At 34.1% G+C, this 19303-nt stretch overlaps 1 protein-coding gene across 1 annotated transcript; it reads left to right on the top strand.

Moving 5' to 3' along the window:
- The first annotated feature begins 9738 nt into the window (after window positions 1–9738).
- LOC108820533 (E3 ubiquitin-protein ligase SIRP1) lies at window positions 9739–11335 on the top strand. Its single transcript, XM_018593489.2, has 3 exons — window positions 9739–9890; window positions 9997–10076; window positions 10316–11335. The coding sequence occupies exon 3, from the start codon at window positions 10350–10352 to the stop codon at window positions 11175–11177; it is 828 nt and encodes a 275-aa protein (XP_018448991.1). The 5' UTR covers window positions 9739–9890; window positions 9997–10076; window positions 10316–10349; the 3' UTR covers window positions 11178–11335.
- Window positions 11336–19303: the final 7968 nt, after the last annotated feature.

Below are 19303 nucleotides of genomic sequence, written 5' to 3'. Positions count from 1 at the left end.
TTAATACTTGATAAAAACGAAAATAAAAACTAATAATACTTACACAAGTCACTGAATAATTGAAGAGTTGGATTGGTTCCTTGGGTTGATTTCCATCTCGTTCAGTGTAAACCAAAGCAACAATTTATATTTTCAGTCTTCTTAGCTGGTTCCAGCTCTGGTTCAAGTTCGGTTGCATCATCATTGAACTGGTTCAGATAATTCTGCTTTAATTCAACTCCTGGTTCAGCCATTGGTTCAGTCATGATTGCATCATTCTTCCATCCTAGTATGTCCTTTGTTGGATGATCAGTTGGCTCAGTCAGGGTTACATCATCCCTTCCTCCTTTGAAAAGATTTGTCCTCAAATCTGTATTTCCTATATCAAAAGGAAACATATTAGACACAATACAAAGGTTTAAGAAAAAAAGATATGTAGTAAGCAACATCAAAATAAAATTTTGGACAAAAACTTCCTTGGAGTTTGAAGCCATTTTCTTTAAGTATTTCCATCTCCAAATCTCAGGATGATAAGCATATTCCCTGCTCTTGTTCCTTTCACATCTTTGAGACTGAATCTATTGATCCTGGATACTCAAAACAAAGGCTAGATATCAAGTGTCATATAGGAAAAACATGTTCTTAATCTGGTCAATAACCAGGCATTTCTTTCTAAGAACATGTTGCACTTGTTTCAGACTTTTCGGTGTTACAAATATTTTTTTTCATTTTTGGGTTTGGGTTTTCGGTTGTAATTTCAGATTTCAGGTAAAATTCCAATTTTTTTAAGAATATATTTCGTGTACTCGGAGAAAAGTTTGGGTGTTTTCCAGTTCCTCGGGTTAGATTTCGGGAAAATTTTAGGTTTTTCGAGTATTTGAATATATTTTGGGTATTTGTTGGGGTTTTAGATATTTTTGGGTTTTGATAATTTTTGTGTTTTCAGGTAGGTACCTCTGGTCTTTTTCAAGTCATAAATATTTTAACCGACCCCGACCGGCTACGTACCCAAAAACTACATAAATTTTTGTTGTATTTGAATTTTGAATCCAAACCGATCCGGATCCTATAGGAACCGCTCCAAATTCGAACTAAAATTTTTTAACTATGTAATAGGATCCCAATGTTTAGAACCCAAATAACCCATATAGAAAAGAACAGACCCGGAAACTCAGAATGCCCACATCTACTCTCTTTCGTTATATTTTGTGTGAATTTTATAAAGATTATAGTTGTTGAGTTTTATATTAAATAACAAATATTTGATTTTCATACGAGAATTAAATATTTGAGAGATAAGATGAAGCAGAACAGATGTTCTATAATATGTTGTATCATATAATGTTGTGATGCCTATGCTATTTTATATTAATATTTGATGTGTCAAGATTTTATTATGAATCAGTATAGGTTTGTTGGTTGGTTGATTAATTATTTGATTTTCATTAATGTTGTAAGGAGAAGCAAATAACCATAAATCGGTAACTATAATTATACTATCATATAGTTAGAGAAATTTAAGGGAGAATAATAAATAATAACTATCTAATGAAAGAGTCCAAAACAACTTGAATAAATCGACTTTTCAAAACTGATTCTCTTTTAATAGTATAGATTATAGGGGAATACATTGGAGCAAACTCCGACCCAATGATAGAGATCATCTATTTTAGAAAAGAATTAGATTTTGCTCTGCCATTTCAAAAGACAAATATTTTATTTATTTATTAATTAATTAATTTAAATTTTATATTAAGGTTTTTAATCATATTTATGTTTAATATTAATTTGATAGAATCTATATTATATTAAAATAGAATTCACAACTTCATTTCATGTGTGATTTTAAAGTTGGACAATCCTTAAAAAATTATATTAAATGTTTTTAATAAGACTAATAATATATAGAATTTTGGAACTACTTCAATCATAATATCTTTTGATATCTTTTAAATTAAAATTTAATTTATATTAAAATTTTCGAAAAAATCAGTTTAAAAAGATCTTAACAAGATCTTAATTTTCAAAAATTATATGTAAATATTTCACTAATTTCGTAATTATTTTTGAAATATTATTATACATTAATATATTCAGTTATTGTTTATAAAATGAAAAATAAATATTATATCCTATTATATAATCACAATCAATCATATTAGAAGAAAATTATTATGTTGATCTAAATATTTTAATAATATCTTAATTTTCAAAAACTTTATGTAAATATTTTCACTAATTTTGTAATTAGAAAATAACTATTATTATGTATTAATATATATATTCAGTTATTATTTATAAAATAAAAAATAAAAAATTATATCCTACTTTTATATATTTTATAATCATAATCAATCATATTAAAAAATTATTATATAAAATATGATAAAATTATATAAATTGATAAAATTATAAATTTAATTTTCATATATATAAAATATTATTTAAAAATATAATATGATGACAGGACGGCTTAAAATTAGGAGACTATATAACACATATATTAAGATTAGTATATCTTGAACTTATGTATATGCAACAATATATTATGTAAAATGAATAAACGTAAAAATATTGCTAAATGAAATCCAGTTTTGAAGGGTGGGTAAAAATTTAACATAAACTAAATACAAAATAATTTTCAAATATAGTTTTTCAAACACAAATTAATATGTTTAATAACTAAATGTAAATATAATAAGATAAATATATAAAAAGAAACAACAAATACATGTGACGATTTTAAATAGATGATTATTTAGAACATGTAAACTATAAATTATTGTATTTGAAATAGTTATATAGATATTTAAATGTATGATTAAAATTAAAAATGTATACTACTAATGATGTAAATAAATATATATGCATATAAAATAAAAAATAACATTTGTACGGTTGCACAGATCTAATCTCTTAGAATAAATGAAATAGATAGTAGACATAAGTTTTATCAATATGTCATATTTTTGTTTCAATAGAGTAGATATAGCAAAATAGGTTCGAGATGGTCTTAGGTGTATTCATATCAAGAAACTCGGATGTGGTTTAGTGGTTGTAAGCCACTTCTTAAGGTTTTTTAGCCCTGGATCCAAAACTTTCTTATTACATTCTATTAATTTGTTTTTTGTATATGCGCCAAGTTCCTTTTTTACAGGTCGGACCTGAACATATATCAAGAGTATTTAACAGGGAAAACGGCCATTTCATATCCAACATATCGCGATATGTTCAATTCATACCCGATTTATATGGCCGTGCCAAAACATACCTGAACTTATACTGCTGTGCCAAAACATACCCAACTTATATTTTTTTGGCAAAATCATACACCAGTCGCCACATCAGCTGCCATGTCATTTATTTTTTCTCGCGTGGATGCAACGTCAGCTAATCTTTGCTAACAAATATGCCATGTATATAATTTTTAAAAAAAACTAATAAACTTTTAGAAGAGATTTCGATCATATCAAAAATCGTCCTTATAAGAGTTATGTATGTATTTTAATGATTTAAATCCAATGCAAGTGTTGCAGACGTGTTATTCTTGGTTAATCATAGTTGTGTTAATCTAAATTTTTAAATGTAAATAATATATCCATGATTAATAAAGCGTAAAAATGAATCATGTTACGCTTTAGTAATCATGGGTATGTTATTTATATTTAATCTAATTTTTTAACTATAAATAACATACCCATGATTAAAAAAGCATAAAAATAAATTATGTTACGTTTTATTAATCAAGCGTAAAAATACAGTGACAAAAAAAAATCAAGCGTAAAAATAAATCATGTTACGCTTTATTAATCATGGGTATGTTATTTACATTTAAAAATTGTAGATTAACACAATCATGATTAATCAAGAATAACACGTCCGCAATACTAGCATTGGATTTGAATTATTACAATACTCTTATAAGGACGGTTTTTGATAGGATCAAAATATTTACGAATATATCTCTTATATAAGATTAAAATTTAATTAATTAATTATTTTTTGTTAATTTTATTAAATAATAAAAATTATAAAATTTTACATTTTCTAAAAGTTTATTTTTATAACAAAATTATTTAGTTTTAAAAAAAATTATACACATGCATCTTTGTCGGCAAAATTAGCTGATGTTGCATTCACGCGAACAAAATAGATGACATGTCAGCTGATGTGGCAAGTGGTGTATGATTTTGCCAAAAAATTATAAGTTAGGTATATTTTGGCACGATCATATAACTTCATGTATGTTTTGGCACGGCCATATAAGTCGGATATGAATTGAACATATCGTGATATGTTGGGTATTTAACACATTGTATTCTCCGGTGCTGGAGCAGAATAGCCGGTTGCTTCCATTTCACTCATGTCGGAGATTTAGCATCGAGACGATCCTTCTCCTCTTTTTAATTTCAACCTTTAAAGGTTTGCTTTGTTACGATTTTGATTCGGTTCAATTTTGATTCCAAAGTTATTTTTGGTTAATGATGCGTCTACAGAGTCAAGAGAAGCAAGAGTAGTAGAGCATGACGAGATTGAGAGTGAAGATGAACCAGAAGAAGTTGAACCAAGAAGATCAAACCGGCAAAGAGTGCCAAACCGGAAGTATGATTAAGTAAAGCAGTTGCTATTTATTTTCTTTATTTCTCTAATGAATTTCGATTGCACAATAAGAGGAGAATTGGTCATCCTTGTGTTTAGGAACCATCTCCTCCACTATTTCCACTTTCCATGTTTTCACGGAGTTGATACTCCAAGCTTTGTACTTTCCTATTCAAGTTCATGTTATGCAATGAGAAAAGGTAGACTTCTACCACCAAAACAAACGTGTATTGAGATAACTCTTTGGATACAATATCTGGGACCAACACTTGGTATCAGAGCATTTATTCACAGTATTTCTAAATCAGTTGTCGTGGCTTACCGTGTTGTACAGTCATGGGCAGCCATAAGGAGAGAATTTCAGATCTTGAAACTGCCGTTGGCATGGTGCAAGATGAGATTTCTCAAATCAACGCAGGGATCCGGAGCATGGAGCAATCGTTTAAACAGATGCTGTCTGAGGCTGTCTCGAGCATCCGTGAAGGCGGTTCCAGTGCGCCACGAACCAATCGCAGACCTGAAGGGAGCTAACCGTCGGCGTCTGTCCAGAGGGAACATACCAATCCCTTTGCGCCAGCAGCAGCACCGCGTCATGTCAAGTTGGAGTTTCCTAAGTTCACAGATGGTGACCCAACATCTTGGCTTAGCAAGGCGAAACAATACTTCGGTTACTATGACATCCAGTATGAGCAGAAAGTGAGTTTTGCTTCATACCACTTGAATGATGAAGCAAACGAGTGGTGGCAAGCAACCAGTAAGGCCCTCAACGACGACCAAACACCTATCACCTGGGAAGTGTTTGAGGCAGAATTGTGGGCTCGTTTCGGACCAACTGCCGCAAAAGATTTTGACGAAGCACTCTCCAAGATACAACAGACTGGAACCTTGCAGGAGTATCAACGGGAGTTCGAGAGGTTGCAGAACAAGGTGTCGGGTTGGACACAAAAAGCGTTGATTGGAACTTACATTGGTGGCCTCAAGGATAATATATCTGACGGCATACGTATGTTTCAACCTAAAACGTTAAAAGCTGCGATCGAGCTTGCCAGGATGAAAGATGAGCAGTTACAACGGCAGCGACGTTTCACGGGTTTCACTAACAAAACTCAACGCAATCCCTCGCCGATACCACCAGCACCTAATCCAACGATTAAGACGGGTACCAACGGAACCCCTAAACGTTTGAGCTGGGACGAGATGAAACGGAAGAGGAGTTTGGGCCTCTGTTTTAGCTGTGATGAGCGATACACTCCGGACCACCGTTGCCAGAAATCACAGCTGCTCTTAATTGAGGGGATTGATGACTCGGAGGATGAGGACGATGACGAAACTCCAGAACCTGAAATTACGCTCCAAGCTCTAACCGGATGGGGCTCTCCAAAAACCATACGCACAAATGCTGAGGTGAGTCGACAGAGGCTCGTGGCTTTGATTGATAGTGGATCGACCCACAATTTCGTCACCGATAAGGTCGCCGGTCGTTTGAATCTCAAGCTCTCACCGGCCAAACCCTTTCATGTTCGTGTCGCTGATGGGCATCCCATTCGGTGCACCGGAATCTACAAAGATGTGCCGACGATCATCGACGGGGTTCATTTCCGAATTGACTTCTTTCCTCTACCCATTAAAGGGCAGGACCTCGTTCTGGGAATGCAGTGGCTACAACAATTGGGACCGACGTTGTGTGACTGGACAGCGCAGACGATGAGCTTTTCATGGGCCGGACAGCAACAAGTCATTCATGGGCTCCAAGGTGGTTCAATTTCGCAGGCCCAAACGGAGGAAATATTACAGGATATCAAATTGGGCCAGGCCTGTTTCACCATTGCCGTACATCAAGAAGACGACGCCGCTTTGACTATCCCTACGAAACTTCAACCTCTGTTGGAACAGTTCGACGCCATCTTCGATACACCGGATCAGTTGCCTCCATCCCGTGAAATTGAACACCATATCATACTGCACGAAGGAGCTGACCCTGTGAATGTACGACCATATCGATATGCTCACTTCCAGAAAGAGGAGATTGAACGGCAAGTTCAAGCCATGATGAGTACTGGTTTCATTCAACCTAGTTCCAGTCCGTTCTCTTCTCCGGTGCTACTAGTCAAGAAGAAAGACGGGTCGTGGCGATTCTGCACCGATTATCGAGCTTTGAATGCAGCCACGGTAAAGGACCGGTTTCCAATTCCGACAGTGGATGATATGTTGGACGAATTACACGGTGCGACGGTCTTTACGAAGCTTGATCTTACCGCCGGCTACCACCAAGTCAGAGTGCATCCAGCAGACATTCACAAAACCGCTTTTTGCACGCACAACGGACATTACGAATACTTGGTTATGCCGTTTGGTCTCTGCAACCCTCCATCCACGTTTCAAGCATTGATGAATTCGGTATTTCGGGAGCACCTTTGTAAATTTGTTCTTGTTTTTTTTGATGACATCTTGATCTACAGCCACTCGTGGGAGGATCATATTGAACATGTCAGACAGGTCTTCAAAATTTTACAAGACCAGAAGCTGTTCGTCAAGAAGAAAAAGTGTGCGTTTGGACAGTCGGAAGTTGACTACCTTGGCCATGTGATCTCAGGAGATGGAGTTAAAGTCGATGGAACCAAGATCACAGCGATGTTGGATTGGCCACCCGCAACCAATATCACGGAATTGCGTGGCTTCCTTGGCCTCACCGGCTACTACCGAAAGTTCGTTAAGGACTACGGATTGATCGCCAAGCCACTAACCAACCTATTGAAGAAAGGGAAGTTCGCATGGTCTATTCCTGCTGATGAAGCCTTCAATGCATTAAAAATTGCAATGACAACAACTCCAACATTGGCTTTGCCAGATTTTCCAGTCCCTTCACCATTCAGACAGACGCTTCGGGTGATGGAATCGGTGCTGTTCTCACACAACATGGCAAGCCAATAGCTTATATGAGTCAATCTCTGGGTGTAGCGAAACAGAGCTGGTCAACTTATGCTCGAGAAATGCTTGCTATTGTCATTGCAGTTCGCACTTGGCGACCATATCTCCTCGGACGTTCTTCACGATACAAACAGACCAACGGAGTCTATGGTACTTACTTGAGCAACGCATTATGACTCCAGAACAGCAAAAATGGATGGGCAAGCTTGTTGGTTACGACTATGAAATCACCTACAAGCCCGGTTCAATGAACGCCGCAGCTGACGCTCTCTCTCGTCGCGCCAATAGCCCTTGCCTCAATGCCATTTACGCTCAGCAGACAGATTTTTGGGGAGATATTCGTCAACAACAAACAACAGATCCATATCTCCTTAAAGTTAGCAAGCAGGCTGATGAGAAACCAGGAGCTCCCTACATGAAGCGGAATGGTCTCGTGCACTACCATAACCGTCTGGTTATTCCTCCAAGCTCTCCATTGGTACATGCTCTCCTTCATGAATATCACAACACACCAATGGGTGGCCATTCTGGTGCACTCCGGACCCTCAAACGCTTATCACAACAGTACTATTGGCCAGCAATGCACAAGTCAGTAAGTGAGTTTGTTGCTCGATGTGATGTCTGCCAACGTGTGAAGTCTGAAAGCTTGGCACCAAAAGGAATTCTTCAGCCACTTCCTATCCCCAATCAACTATGGGAGGATCTTTCCATGGACTTCGTCGACGTACTGCCCCGTTCTGATAATCACACGTCCATCATGGTTGTGGTTGATCGTCTCTCGAAAGCTGCTCACTTGGTGCCTCTTGCGCATCCTTACACCGCAAAAGGAATTGCCGCTAAGTTTCTTGAAGCTATAGTCAAACACCACGGCATTCCCAAAACCATTGTAAGTGATCGGGATCCAATCTTTGTTAGTAATTTTTGGAAAGAGCTTTGGCGTTTGTCTGCAACAGAACTGAAGATGTCATCCTCTTACCATCCGCAAACCGACGGCCAAACAGAAGTTGTCAACCGATGCATTGAGCAGTACTTACGCTGCTTTGTTCATAACCGTCCGAAACAGTGGAGCTTCCTCATCCCTTGGGCCAAATATTGGTATAATACAACTTACCACGCATCTACCGGAATGACGCCTTTCAAAGCCATGTATGGTCGTGATCCCCCACCTCTCATTCGCTATGAAGGACTATCGACACCAGTCCAAGAACTTGATGACCAACTTGTGGAGCGTGACCTGGTGTTACAAGAGTTGAAGAAGAACTTGTCTTCAGCGGCAAACAGGATGAAGCAGTTCGCGGATAACAAACGGAGGGACATTTCTTTTCAGGTTGGAGAATGGGTTTACTTGCGTCTTCAACCTTATCGTCAGCATACAGTGTTGAAGCGATCTGCTCACAAGCTCTCCACACGTTACTATGGACTGTTCAGGATCGAAGCACGCATTGGGCCAGTCGCGTATCGTCTTCAGCTTCCGGAGGGTTCTAGAGTTCATAATGTCTTCCATGTTTCTCTCCTCAAAAGACATGTTGGCGAAGAGACTCCCACCTCAGGTTCCTTGCCGCCTATCCGCACTAACGGAGTTCTCCGACTGAAACCTCTGCGTGTTCTACGTTTTCGAGACCAGGATCATGCGGGTGAGTTGCTACAGGAGGCTCTTGTGTTGTGGGAAGACTTACCTGCTGCAGATGCTACTTGGGAGAAGATTGATCAGTTACGAAGGAGTTTTCCCAATCTGAATCTTGAGGACAAGATTCTTTTCCGGGAGGGCGGTAATGATGCGTCTACAGAGTCAAGAGAAGCAAGAATAGTAGAGCATGACGAGATTGAGAGTGAAGATGAACCAGAAGAAGTTGAACCAAGAAGATCAAACCGGCAAAGAGTGCCAAACCGGAAGTATGATTAAGTAAAGCAGTTGCTATTTATTTGCTTTATTTCTCTAATGAATTTCGATTGCACAATAAGAGGAGAATTGGTCATCTTTGTGTTTAGGAACCATCTCCTCCACTATTTCCACTTTCCATGTTTTCACGGAGTTGATACTCCAAGCTTTGTACTTTCCTATTTAAGTTCATGTTATGCAATGAGAAAAGGTAGACTTCTACCACCAAAACAAACGTGTATTGAGATAACTCTTTGGATACAATATCTGGGACCAACAGTCAAAATGTTAAAATTTATAAACATTTACTGAGTTTTATATGTTGTGAAAACAAGTTACTAATGAAACAGGAAAGAAGAAGAAAAGAAAACATCATTAGCTAAAAGGGAGCAATAACCCAAAAAAATAAAGTTGAAGAAGAGAGTGAACATCGGTTGGAGCTGGGGAGAGTTGAGCAGCCTGTCCCGAATCTGTCGATCCACATAGTTGACGTGGTTTACTTCGGGTTAGCTCGGTTTGAATTGACCCTATTATCGTCGTTAATGAGCTTTACTTTGGGGTAAATATATTTTCTTCTTCGTCTTATTTTTTTTCTCTCGCCATTTCTTCAGACCCGCAGATAAAGAGAAGCTTCTTAGTGGAGATCTAAAGAAGAAAGAAGATCACTGTTTCTCCTCTGTATCTTCAGAAAGTAAGAAGCTTTTTGTTCTTTTTCCTCTAGATCACTTTGTGTTTGCATAGGAAGCTTGATTTTGCTACAAATCAATCTCTTAAGACTATTCCTGTCTAAAATTTGTGAATAATGTTCCCGTTCCTGATGCGATGATTCTAGTTTTCTTCTGGAATGCGATTCCTTTTATTTAGATCTGCTAAAACTGAATTTTAAAACAGATGAAAGATGGAAACTTTATAGGTTTATAATTGTTTCAGAAACGAGAGACAGAGTTTAGTGGAGGAAGAGGCAATGGCGGCTAGGTATTGGTGTCATATGTGTTCGCTAGCTGTGAATCCTATCATTGACGCGGACATCAAATGTCCCTATTGCCAAAGCGGGTTCGTTGAGGAAATGAGCCAAGATGAGGTCAATATCGCTGCTTCTGCTGCTGATGTTGATGGAAACGTCGATAATCATGGAGACATGGAACATGATGGAGAGATTGAATTAGACAGGGAGGTTGATTCTATCATTAGGATGAGACGAAGAAGCTCAGCTGCAATATTGCAGTTGGTTCAAGGCATTCGTGCAGGGATTAACTCGGACGGGAACACTACTTCTCGTTCCGCAATTGGAGATTACTTAGCTCGACAGGAGTTAGACCACTTGCTTCACAATCTAGCTGATAACGATCCAATAACGCGACAAGGTACTCTTCCAGCACGAAAGGAAGCAGTGGTGTATCTCCGAACTGTTAAAGTATGTGAGCCGTTGCAGTGTTCAGTTTGTTTGGAGGACTTTGAGAAAGGAAGTGAAGCTACAGAGATGCCGTGTAAGCACAAGTTTCACATGCGGTGTATAGTACCGTGGCTTGAGCTTCACAGTTCGTGTCCTGTGTGCCGGTATGAACTACCTCCTGATGAGGAGGAGTTAAAGACTGATCTGTTGAGACCCAGAACAAGAAGTGTAAGGATCATCAACTTAAGTAATGAGAATGTGGAAGAGGATGCAAGGAACATTGGTGGGAGCGAGAGAAGGTTCTCATTACAGTGGCCGTTCAGTGGATTGTTATCTTCCTCCTCTTCGTCATCAGGATCAACATCAGGGTCGTCTCAACTCAGTGAGAACTCAAGTTAAGGATTAAAAATAAAATAAAAAACAATCTCTACCCCTTTCTATATTCGTCAGGTTGAAGTACATAACATAACTTTTGATGAATGGAGTAGTTTCTTTGTTTTGTTTTATATCATCTTGATAGGAACAAGTATTATTCTCAAGATAATTCTTTCAACCTATTTGCACTTTGCACAGTTAAAACTTAAAATGATTATCATGCGAAGGCAGGACACGATCACGAGCTTCAGACTATTATTTCCTTGTGATAAAGCTCTCCCATCGCTAGCTAATGAAGCTTGATTGGAAACCTTTAGCTACTTAATAAAGTTTTCTTTTGATGCCAAAAGAAGTGAATTCTTTCAACCTATTTGTACTTTGCACAGTTAAAACTTAAAATGATTATCATGAGAATTTTTTTGGTTCAAAAAGTACTAGGTGGGTGTCGCAGTTTTGGTGCGGGTTTGAATGTTTTGTAACAATATTTTTATTATAAATTTTTAAATTAAAATATGTTTTTATCATCAATAAAATTGAATATGTGATTTCTGTTAGATATTTTTCTAAGAAAAATTGAATATGACTTTTTTAAATATCTATATATAATATTCATAATTCAGTTTTTAATAAAATTACTTAAGTTTTGAAGGTATATAGTTTTGAAATTTTTTATTTTAAAATAATTTGTAGCTAAATTTTTAGAGAAATTGCCAAAAATACCATTTTCATAGTATCACTTTTTATGTTTACACTAACCACTTTTACCACTACTTTTAATGAAGGGTTTAGATTTGAAGGTTTAGGATTTAGGGTTTAGATTTGATGTTTTACGGTTTAATGTATATAGTTTAGAGTTTAGGGAGTAGGATTTAGGGTTTAGAGTTGAGGATTTAGGGTTTATAGTTTAGACTTTAGGGTTTAGAGTTTAGGATATTGAATTTAGGGTATATAGTTTAGGGTTTAGGGTTTAGAGTTGAAAATTTTGGGTTTAGAGTTTAGAATTGGAGGTTTAGGATTTAGAATTTGGGATTAGAATTTTGAAAAGCATATAAAAATAAAGATATAAAAGTCTATACCATTTTAATAAATAAGGTATTTTTGAAAATATGTCTTTAGTGGTGGTAAAGATGAATAATGGTATCTTGAAAGTGGTATTTTTGAAAATTTCCCAAATTTTTATGTCTTTAATAAGATTAAAAGTTAGAGAAAATGCATGAATATGCCACAATTACAAAATACATTATGGAGTTGGTACCCCCTAAAAGGAAATTTCTGTAACTAGTCATATTTTCTCAAAATACCAGTAATACCCTTCATAATTGACAAGTTAATGGCAAGCTAAAGGCAAATATAAGAATAACATTATTCATGAGCTATAATAAGTAGAGATATTGTAGTGTTTATCATTAACTATGATAAATTATTTTAATAGCATCTTATTTTGGCTATTACATTATTTTATATGGTGTTTTTATTTTGAAATAACATAATTTATAATGAATTATTTCATGCTATGAAAATTAAAACTAATGTTAATATTGAGTGCTGACAAAAAATATTATTATAAATTTTGAGATTTAATCTGGTTAATATTAAAAATTATTTTACAACTTATTTCGATAAATAAACCGATTTACAAATGATTTAGGTTTATATTAAAAATTTGGTTTACAACTGATTTTGTTTTCCAAATTAAACCAGATTACAAATATTTTTGGTTTATAAATTAAACCAGATTACAATGCTATGAAGATTAAAATTAATATTGATTACTGATAAAAATAAAATAAAATTTAAAATTGGTTATTATTATTAATTTTGAGATTTAATTTGGTATAATATTAAAAATTGGTTTACAACTGATTTCAATACATAAATTAAACTGGTTTATAAATGATTTTGGTTTATATTAAAAATTCGGTTTACAACTGATTTTGGTTTATAAACTAAACCAGATTACAAATATTTTCGGTTTACATACAAACCAGATTTTAAAACAAAATCTAAAAAACCCTAACTCCTTCGCACCGCCTCATCCGCACTGCCTCCCCCGCTCTGCCTCCTCCGCCGTACAACCTCCATCTATGAAACCCAGTTTCCAAAAACCTAACTTTAAGCCTCTGCTCTCTTCTCCTTTCATGGTCGTCATAGCGCCATCTCCATAACTACAGAGCTCTGACTTTGCCTCTTCTCTCTTCTCTCTGTCTCCTGATGTTCTTCATCTTCTGTTTATACCTGAAACCCAGATTTCAAAACACAGACACAAAAAAATTCAAACTTTTGAATCTCTGTCTCCTGATGTTCTTCATCTTCTGTTTATACCTGAAACCCAGATTTCAAAACACAGACACAAAAAGATTCAAGATGAATAATGGTATCTTGAAAGTGGTATTTTTGAAAATTTCCCAAATTTTTATGTCTTTAATAAGATTAAAAGTTAGAGAAAATGCATGAATATGCCACAATTACAAAATACATTATGGAGTTGGTACCCCCTAAAAGGAAATTTCTGTAACTAGTCATATTTTCTCAAAATACCAGTAATACCCTTCATAATTGACAAGTTAATGGCAAGCTAAAGGCAAATATAAGAATAACATTTATTCATGAGCTATAATAAGTAGAGATATTGTAGTGTTTATCATTAACTATGATAAATTATTTTAATAGCATCTTATTTTGGCTATTACATTATTTTATATGGTGTTTTTATTTTGAAATAACATAATTTATAATGAATTATTTCATGCTATGAAATTAAAACTAATGTTAATATTGAGTGCTGACAAAAAATATTATTATAAATTTTGAGATTTAATCTGGTTAATATTAAAAATTATTTTACAACTTATTTCGATAAATAAACCGATTTACAAATGATTTAGGTTTATATTAAAAATTTGGTTTACAACTGATTTTGTTTTCCAAATTAAACCAGATTACAAATATTTTTGGTTTATAAATTAAACCAGATTACAATGCTATGAAGATTAAAATTAATATTGATTACTGATAAAAATAAAATAAAATTTAAAATTGGTTATTATTATTAATTTTGAGATTTAATTTGGTATAATATTAAAAATTGGTTTACAACTGATTTCAATACATAAAATAAACTGGTTTATAAATGATTTTGGTTTATATTAAAAATTCGGTTTACAACTGATTTTGGTTTATAAACTAAACCAGATTACAAATATTTTCGGTTTACATACAAACCAGATTTTAAAACAAAATCTAAAAAACCCTAACTCCTTCGCACCGCCTCATCCGCACTGCCTCCCCCGCTCTGCCTCCTCCGCCGTACAACCTCCATCTATGAAACCCAGTTTCCAAAAACCTAACTTTAAGCCTCTGCTCTCTTCTCCTTTCATGGTCGTCATAGCGCCATCTCCATAACTACAGAGCTCTGACTTTGCCTCTTCTCTCTTCTCTCTGTCTCCTGATGTTCTTCATCTTCTGTTTATACCTGAAACCTAGATTTCAAAACACAGACACAAAAAGATTCAAACTTTCTATACCAAAAACAGTGACAAAACCAGAATGAGAGAGAGAGAGAGAGAGAGAGAGAGAGAGAGAGAGAGAGAGAGAGAGAGAGAGAGAGAGAGAGATTCCAACTGAAACAAGTTGGAGATGGAGATAGGTGACGTCGTTTTATCTCCGGAGAGGGGAGAGAGTAACGATGGATATGTGAGCAGAGGCGGTGATGTGTTTCTGTGAGTAGAGAAAAAGAGATATGTGAGGGGAAAATCGCATAAAAATCCTCAAAATGTCACTTACTACCACTTTAAACCTTGAAGTTTTTTCACTAACACTTTTAACCTTCAAAGTGACATTTGTATCATAAAAAACCTCCAAAGCAAAAAATTGACCGGTTCAGCAGGTAATTTTTCAAAATAATTATTTAATTAATAAAATAAACAAAATAAATAAATAAATAAATCCAAAAATAAATAAAATCAAAACTTTTAATAAAAGTTACAAAAATGAAAAAATAAAAAAAATTCAATAAAAATTTTAGAAAACTAAATAAATATTTTTAAAATTAAATAATTTTCTAAATATATTAAAATAAAAATAACTTAAAAACTAATAATAAATAAGATTAAATTTAAATAGAGAATAACTAAATAAAAAGTTCACAATTTAAAAAAAAACTGGAAAATAGAAAATTCAAATTCACTAGTGACGACGATGATGGTTTCTCACATAACCATTAATAATGACGATAATTGTCATATCTCCAATGATAGTTTCCAACATCATCGTTGAAAATGACAGAAAATCTTTTTCAAACTTTTGAATTTTCATTCTTTTTTTGAAATATATGAATTTTTATTTTTCCATTTTTTAATTTGATCTCATTTATTTTTGAATTTAATTTTCTAAATATTAATTAATTTTCTGATTTTTTCTAATTTTCTGATTTTTATTTAATTTATAATTTTTATTCAATTTTATGATTTTTATTTAATTTTTGATTATTAACTAATTTAATAATATTTTAAATAATATTATTTAATAATTAAAATAAACGAAAAATAAAAAAATCAGAAAATTAAATAAAAATTGTAAAATTTAATAAAAACTCATAAATTAAATAAAAATCAGAAACCATCATTGTCACTAGTGATATATTTGAAATTGTTATTGTCCAAGATGATATGATATATTTTTTGAAAAAATAAATATTATAATTAAATAAAACTATTTTGAATTTTCTTTTAAATTAACTTTTTGTTTGGTTCTTCTCTATTTAAATTTAATCTTATTTATTATTAAAATTTTAGTTATTTTTATTTTGTTAAAATTTTAGAAAATTATTTAATTTTATAAAATTTCAATTTAGTTTTCTTATTATGTTTTCATTTTTGTGAATTTTATTAAAAGTTTCGATTTTTATTTATTATTTGAATTTTTTTTTTTTTTATTTTGTTTATTTTATTAATTAAATAATTATTTTTGAAAAAAATTACCTGGTGAATTGGTCAACTTTTTGCTTTGGAGGTTTTTTATGATACAAATGTTACTTTGAAGGTTAAAAGTGTTAGTGAAAAAACTTCAAGGTTTAAAGTGCTAGTAAGTGACACTTTGAGGGTTTTTTATGCGATTTTCCCGATATGTGAGGAAAGAAAAAGATAGAGATCTGTGGGAAGAAGAACACGATGAAAGAAACAAGAAGAAAATAATTAAAATAAAAATAATCCGTTTATTTGTGTCCACTGGTTGAGATTAATGAGCGGTTGTGAGCCACTGATTTAGTGGGATCCATGCCATAAACAAATCAACCAATAAGAAGAAAGGATGATCAAGATAGATAGAAGAGTGATTTTGGACATTTGATCTAAATCAATCAATGGCTAAAAAAAACAATACAAATTATCTTTTTATTTACTTTTAGCTATTATAAAAATTATAAAAACTTTAAATAATTTGATATCATAATTTATAATTAGAAATCTAAATTTAGTATTGACTAAAATATTAAAATAATAAAATTTAAATGAGAATAATTCTTTTATTTTGGAATTTTGTTGTTTCTTATTCGCGGGAAGGAAACACAAGACTCTTTTATAGTTGTTTTCCTAAACTTTACCTCGTGTCTTATGAAAACTTTTATAAATCATGAAATCAATGATATTTGTATATAGACACACAATAAATTCATATAAGAAACATTATATAGTTGGTATAACCATAAAATTGTTTATCTATGTGCAGTAAAACTAAGAAATTAACAAAAAATAAAAAAAGTATAACTTTGAAGGTTTTTGTAAAACTACAAACTTTATGAAACTTCAAAGACGAAAATCGTTAATAAAATCCCACCCAGCTTTTTGAATTTTCCCTCCGATTTTTTTGAATTTTCCCTCCGATTTATCATCTTTTCTAAAACTGGCTTCATGGTTTATGCAAGGCAAAAGCAAACGTTGGCTAAAATGGCAAGGCAAAATCAATATAATGGCAAGGCCGGTGTATCGAAAAGGGGCTGCAGGGTTTATGCAAGGCAAAAGCAATATAATGACAAAAGAAAACGTTGGCCAAAATGGCAAGACAAAAGCAATATAATGGCAAGGCAAAAGCAATATAATGGCAAGGCCAATGCATCGCAAAGCAAATATAATGGTAAGGCAAAAGCAATATAATGGCAAGGCCGGTGCATAGAAAAGGGGCTGCAGAGTTTATGCAAGGCAAAAGAAATATAATGGCAAGGCAAAAGCAAACATTGGCCAAAATGGCAAGGCAAAAGCAATATAATGGCCAACGTTTGTTCATGCAAGGCAAAAGCAAACATTGGCAAAAAGCAAACAGCAGGTTTGCGGCAAGACAATAGCAATCATATGTGACAATTCAGCAAAGAAATAATGTATATCACAAAATGAGAGAGCCATTAACAATATGAACATCAATTTATTAGATCTGATACCTAAGAAAGCTGTTAAATGGTAAAATGTTGTATTTTATTTCTTTTATAATTTTTTAAATCAATAGTGACTTTATTGTTAAGAAAGAGTTAAATGGTAATTTGCCAAAAATGATGGACCTTTTTAACAATTTTCCTTTGAAATGGTACCATTCTGACATTGTCTTTTAAAAATACGGCATATCAACAAATGACAAAACAAAATAATTGTTACACATACTCTATATATTCAAATTCAATTACATAGGAATATAAAACTACTATATTAAGTCCAAAAATTACTTCTAAAATATATTATATATAGTTTACAGATACTTGATTACTAAAAATGATTTTATGAATATTATATATTTTTATATAAATCACATATTTAATTACCATAAATTATTTTATGCAATATATTTAGATTGTTTGGATATTGATACAAATTGATTGTAGAACTGATTTTCTTACTCATGAAATAAATGTAAATAAAAAATGCATTAACAAATCAAATCGGGCAATTGTCTAAAATAGCACTTTTGAAGTTTTTATCTCAAAAATAGCACGAGAAGGAGAAAATCACAAAAATAACATTTATTAACTGTTCAAAAGACTCTAATACCCTCGATTAAAAAGACGCTTATTCTCTCTCGACAGAAAAAAATGGATCTTTCACGACGCCGTTACTGCGACCATTGTTTCCGACTGTTATCTCAATCATCTCAGAGATGCCAATCCTGCTCTCTCGTCTGCTTCTGCAGCCCTAATTGCATCTCCTCCCACACTCCTTGGCTCTGCGAATCCCTTCGCCGCCTTCACCAATCATCCTCCTCCGCCAACAGTTGTTCAGTTTCAAGTTTGGTTCTCCGGCGAGGTCTGTGGATTTTGCTCTTGGAGATAAGTTTGCGGTTATCACCACTGACCCCTTCATGGAGCGTACTTCTGCTATTCATGTCCAACGCATCGCTGAAGATTCTGCAGACCGTAATTTTTTTTTTTTTTTACTTTTATATGTTGTAGGTGAAAGCTCTAGTGTTATGTTACTATGTTGATGCGTTGTTGCAGAGTTTAGTTGTAACATCCCTATCCCGGACCCAATATTTTTAAATGGGAACGGGCTTCTCTACGGCCCGATTGACTAAAACCTAGGTCTCTCCTCCCCATCCTTATAAAAAGGACTGCAGCCACCTCCTTTTGTCCTATTCACAAAATTGAAGCGGAGCTCTGCAGAGATTCCCGGAGAACTGGAAACCCTAGCCGTCAAGCTCTCTCCCTTGCGCCGCCGTCTTTCTCTCTTTTTCTTCTCTCTCTCCTCCGCGCGCCGCCTCCCTTTCTCTCTCCTCGCCGTCCGCTTCTCTCTCCTCGCCGGCGCCGGTGGTGGTGGTGGTGGTGGTGGTGGTGGTGGTTGTGTAGCTGATCAGTGGGGTGGTTCAGATCTCATCTTCTCTCGCTTTTTGTGTTCAGATCTAAGTTAAGGTGAGGTGATCCGAACCCAGTTTCTCTCAAGTCCTTTATATTAATCTTGTTGGATCTAGATCTGGTTAGTCCTTGTTTGTGAGTTAGGTTGGTAGTTCATGATGGATCTAGGTTATTAGATGTATGAACCATGTTGCATAAGAACTTTCATACTGTTTAAAAGGGACATTAATGAACTGCCTTGTGTTGATGTGGCTAATATATGACAATTGCTTGTGTGTTTGTTTGGTCCCATGTGGTGATAGAGATTTCTCTTAGCATCTTG

Source organism: Raphanus sativus, chromosome 8, assembly GCF_000801105.2.
Source record: "Raphanus sativus cultivar WK10039 chromosome 8, ASM80110v3, whole genome shotgun sequence".
Lineage (NCBI taxonomy): Eukaryota > Viridiplantae > Streptophyta > Magnoliopsida > Brassicales > Brassicaceae > Raphanus > Raphanus sativus.
The sequence above is the reverse complement of the archived record's forward strand: the minus strand, read 5'-3'. Positions and strand labels throughout refer to the sequence as shown.

Coding starts and splice junctions, on each gene's coding strand:
- LOC108820533 (XM_018593489.2), top strand. CDS start 10,350: ATGGCGGCTAGGTATTGGTGTCATATGTGTTCGCTAGCTGTGAATCCT.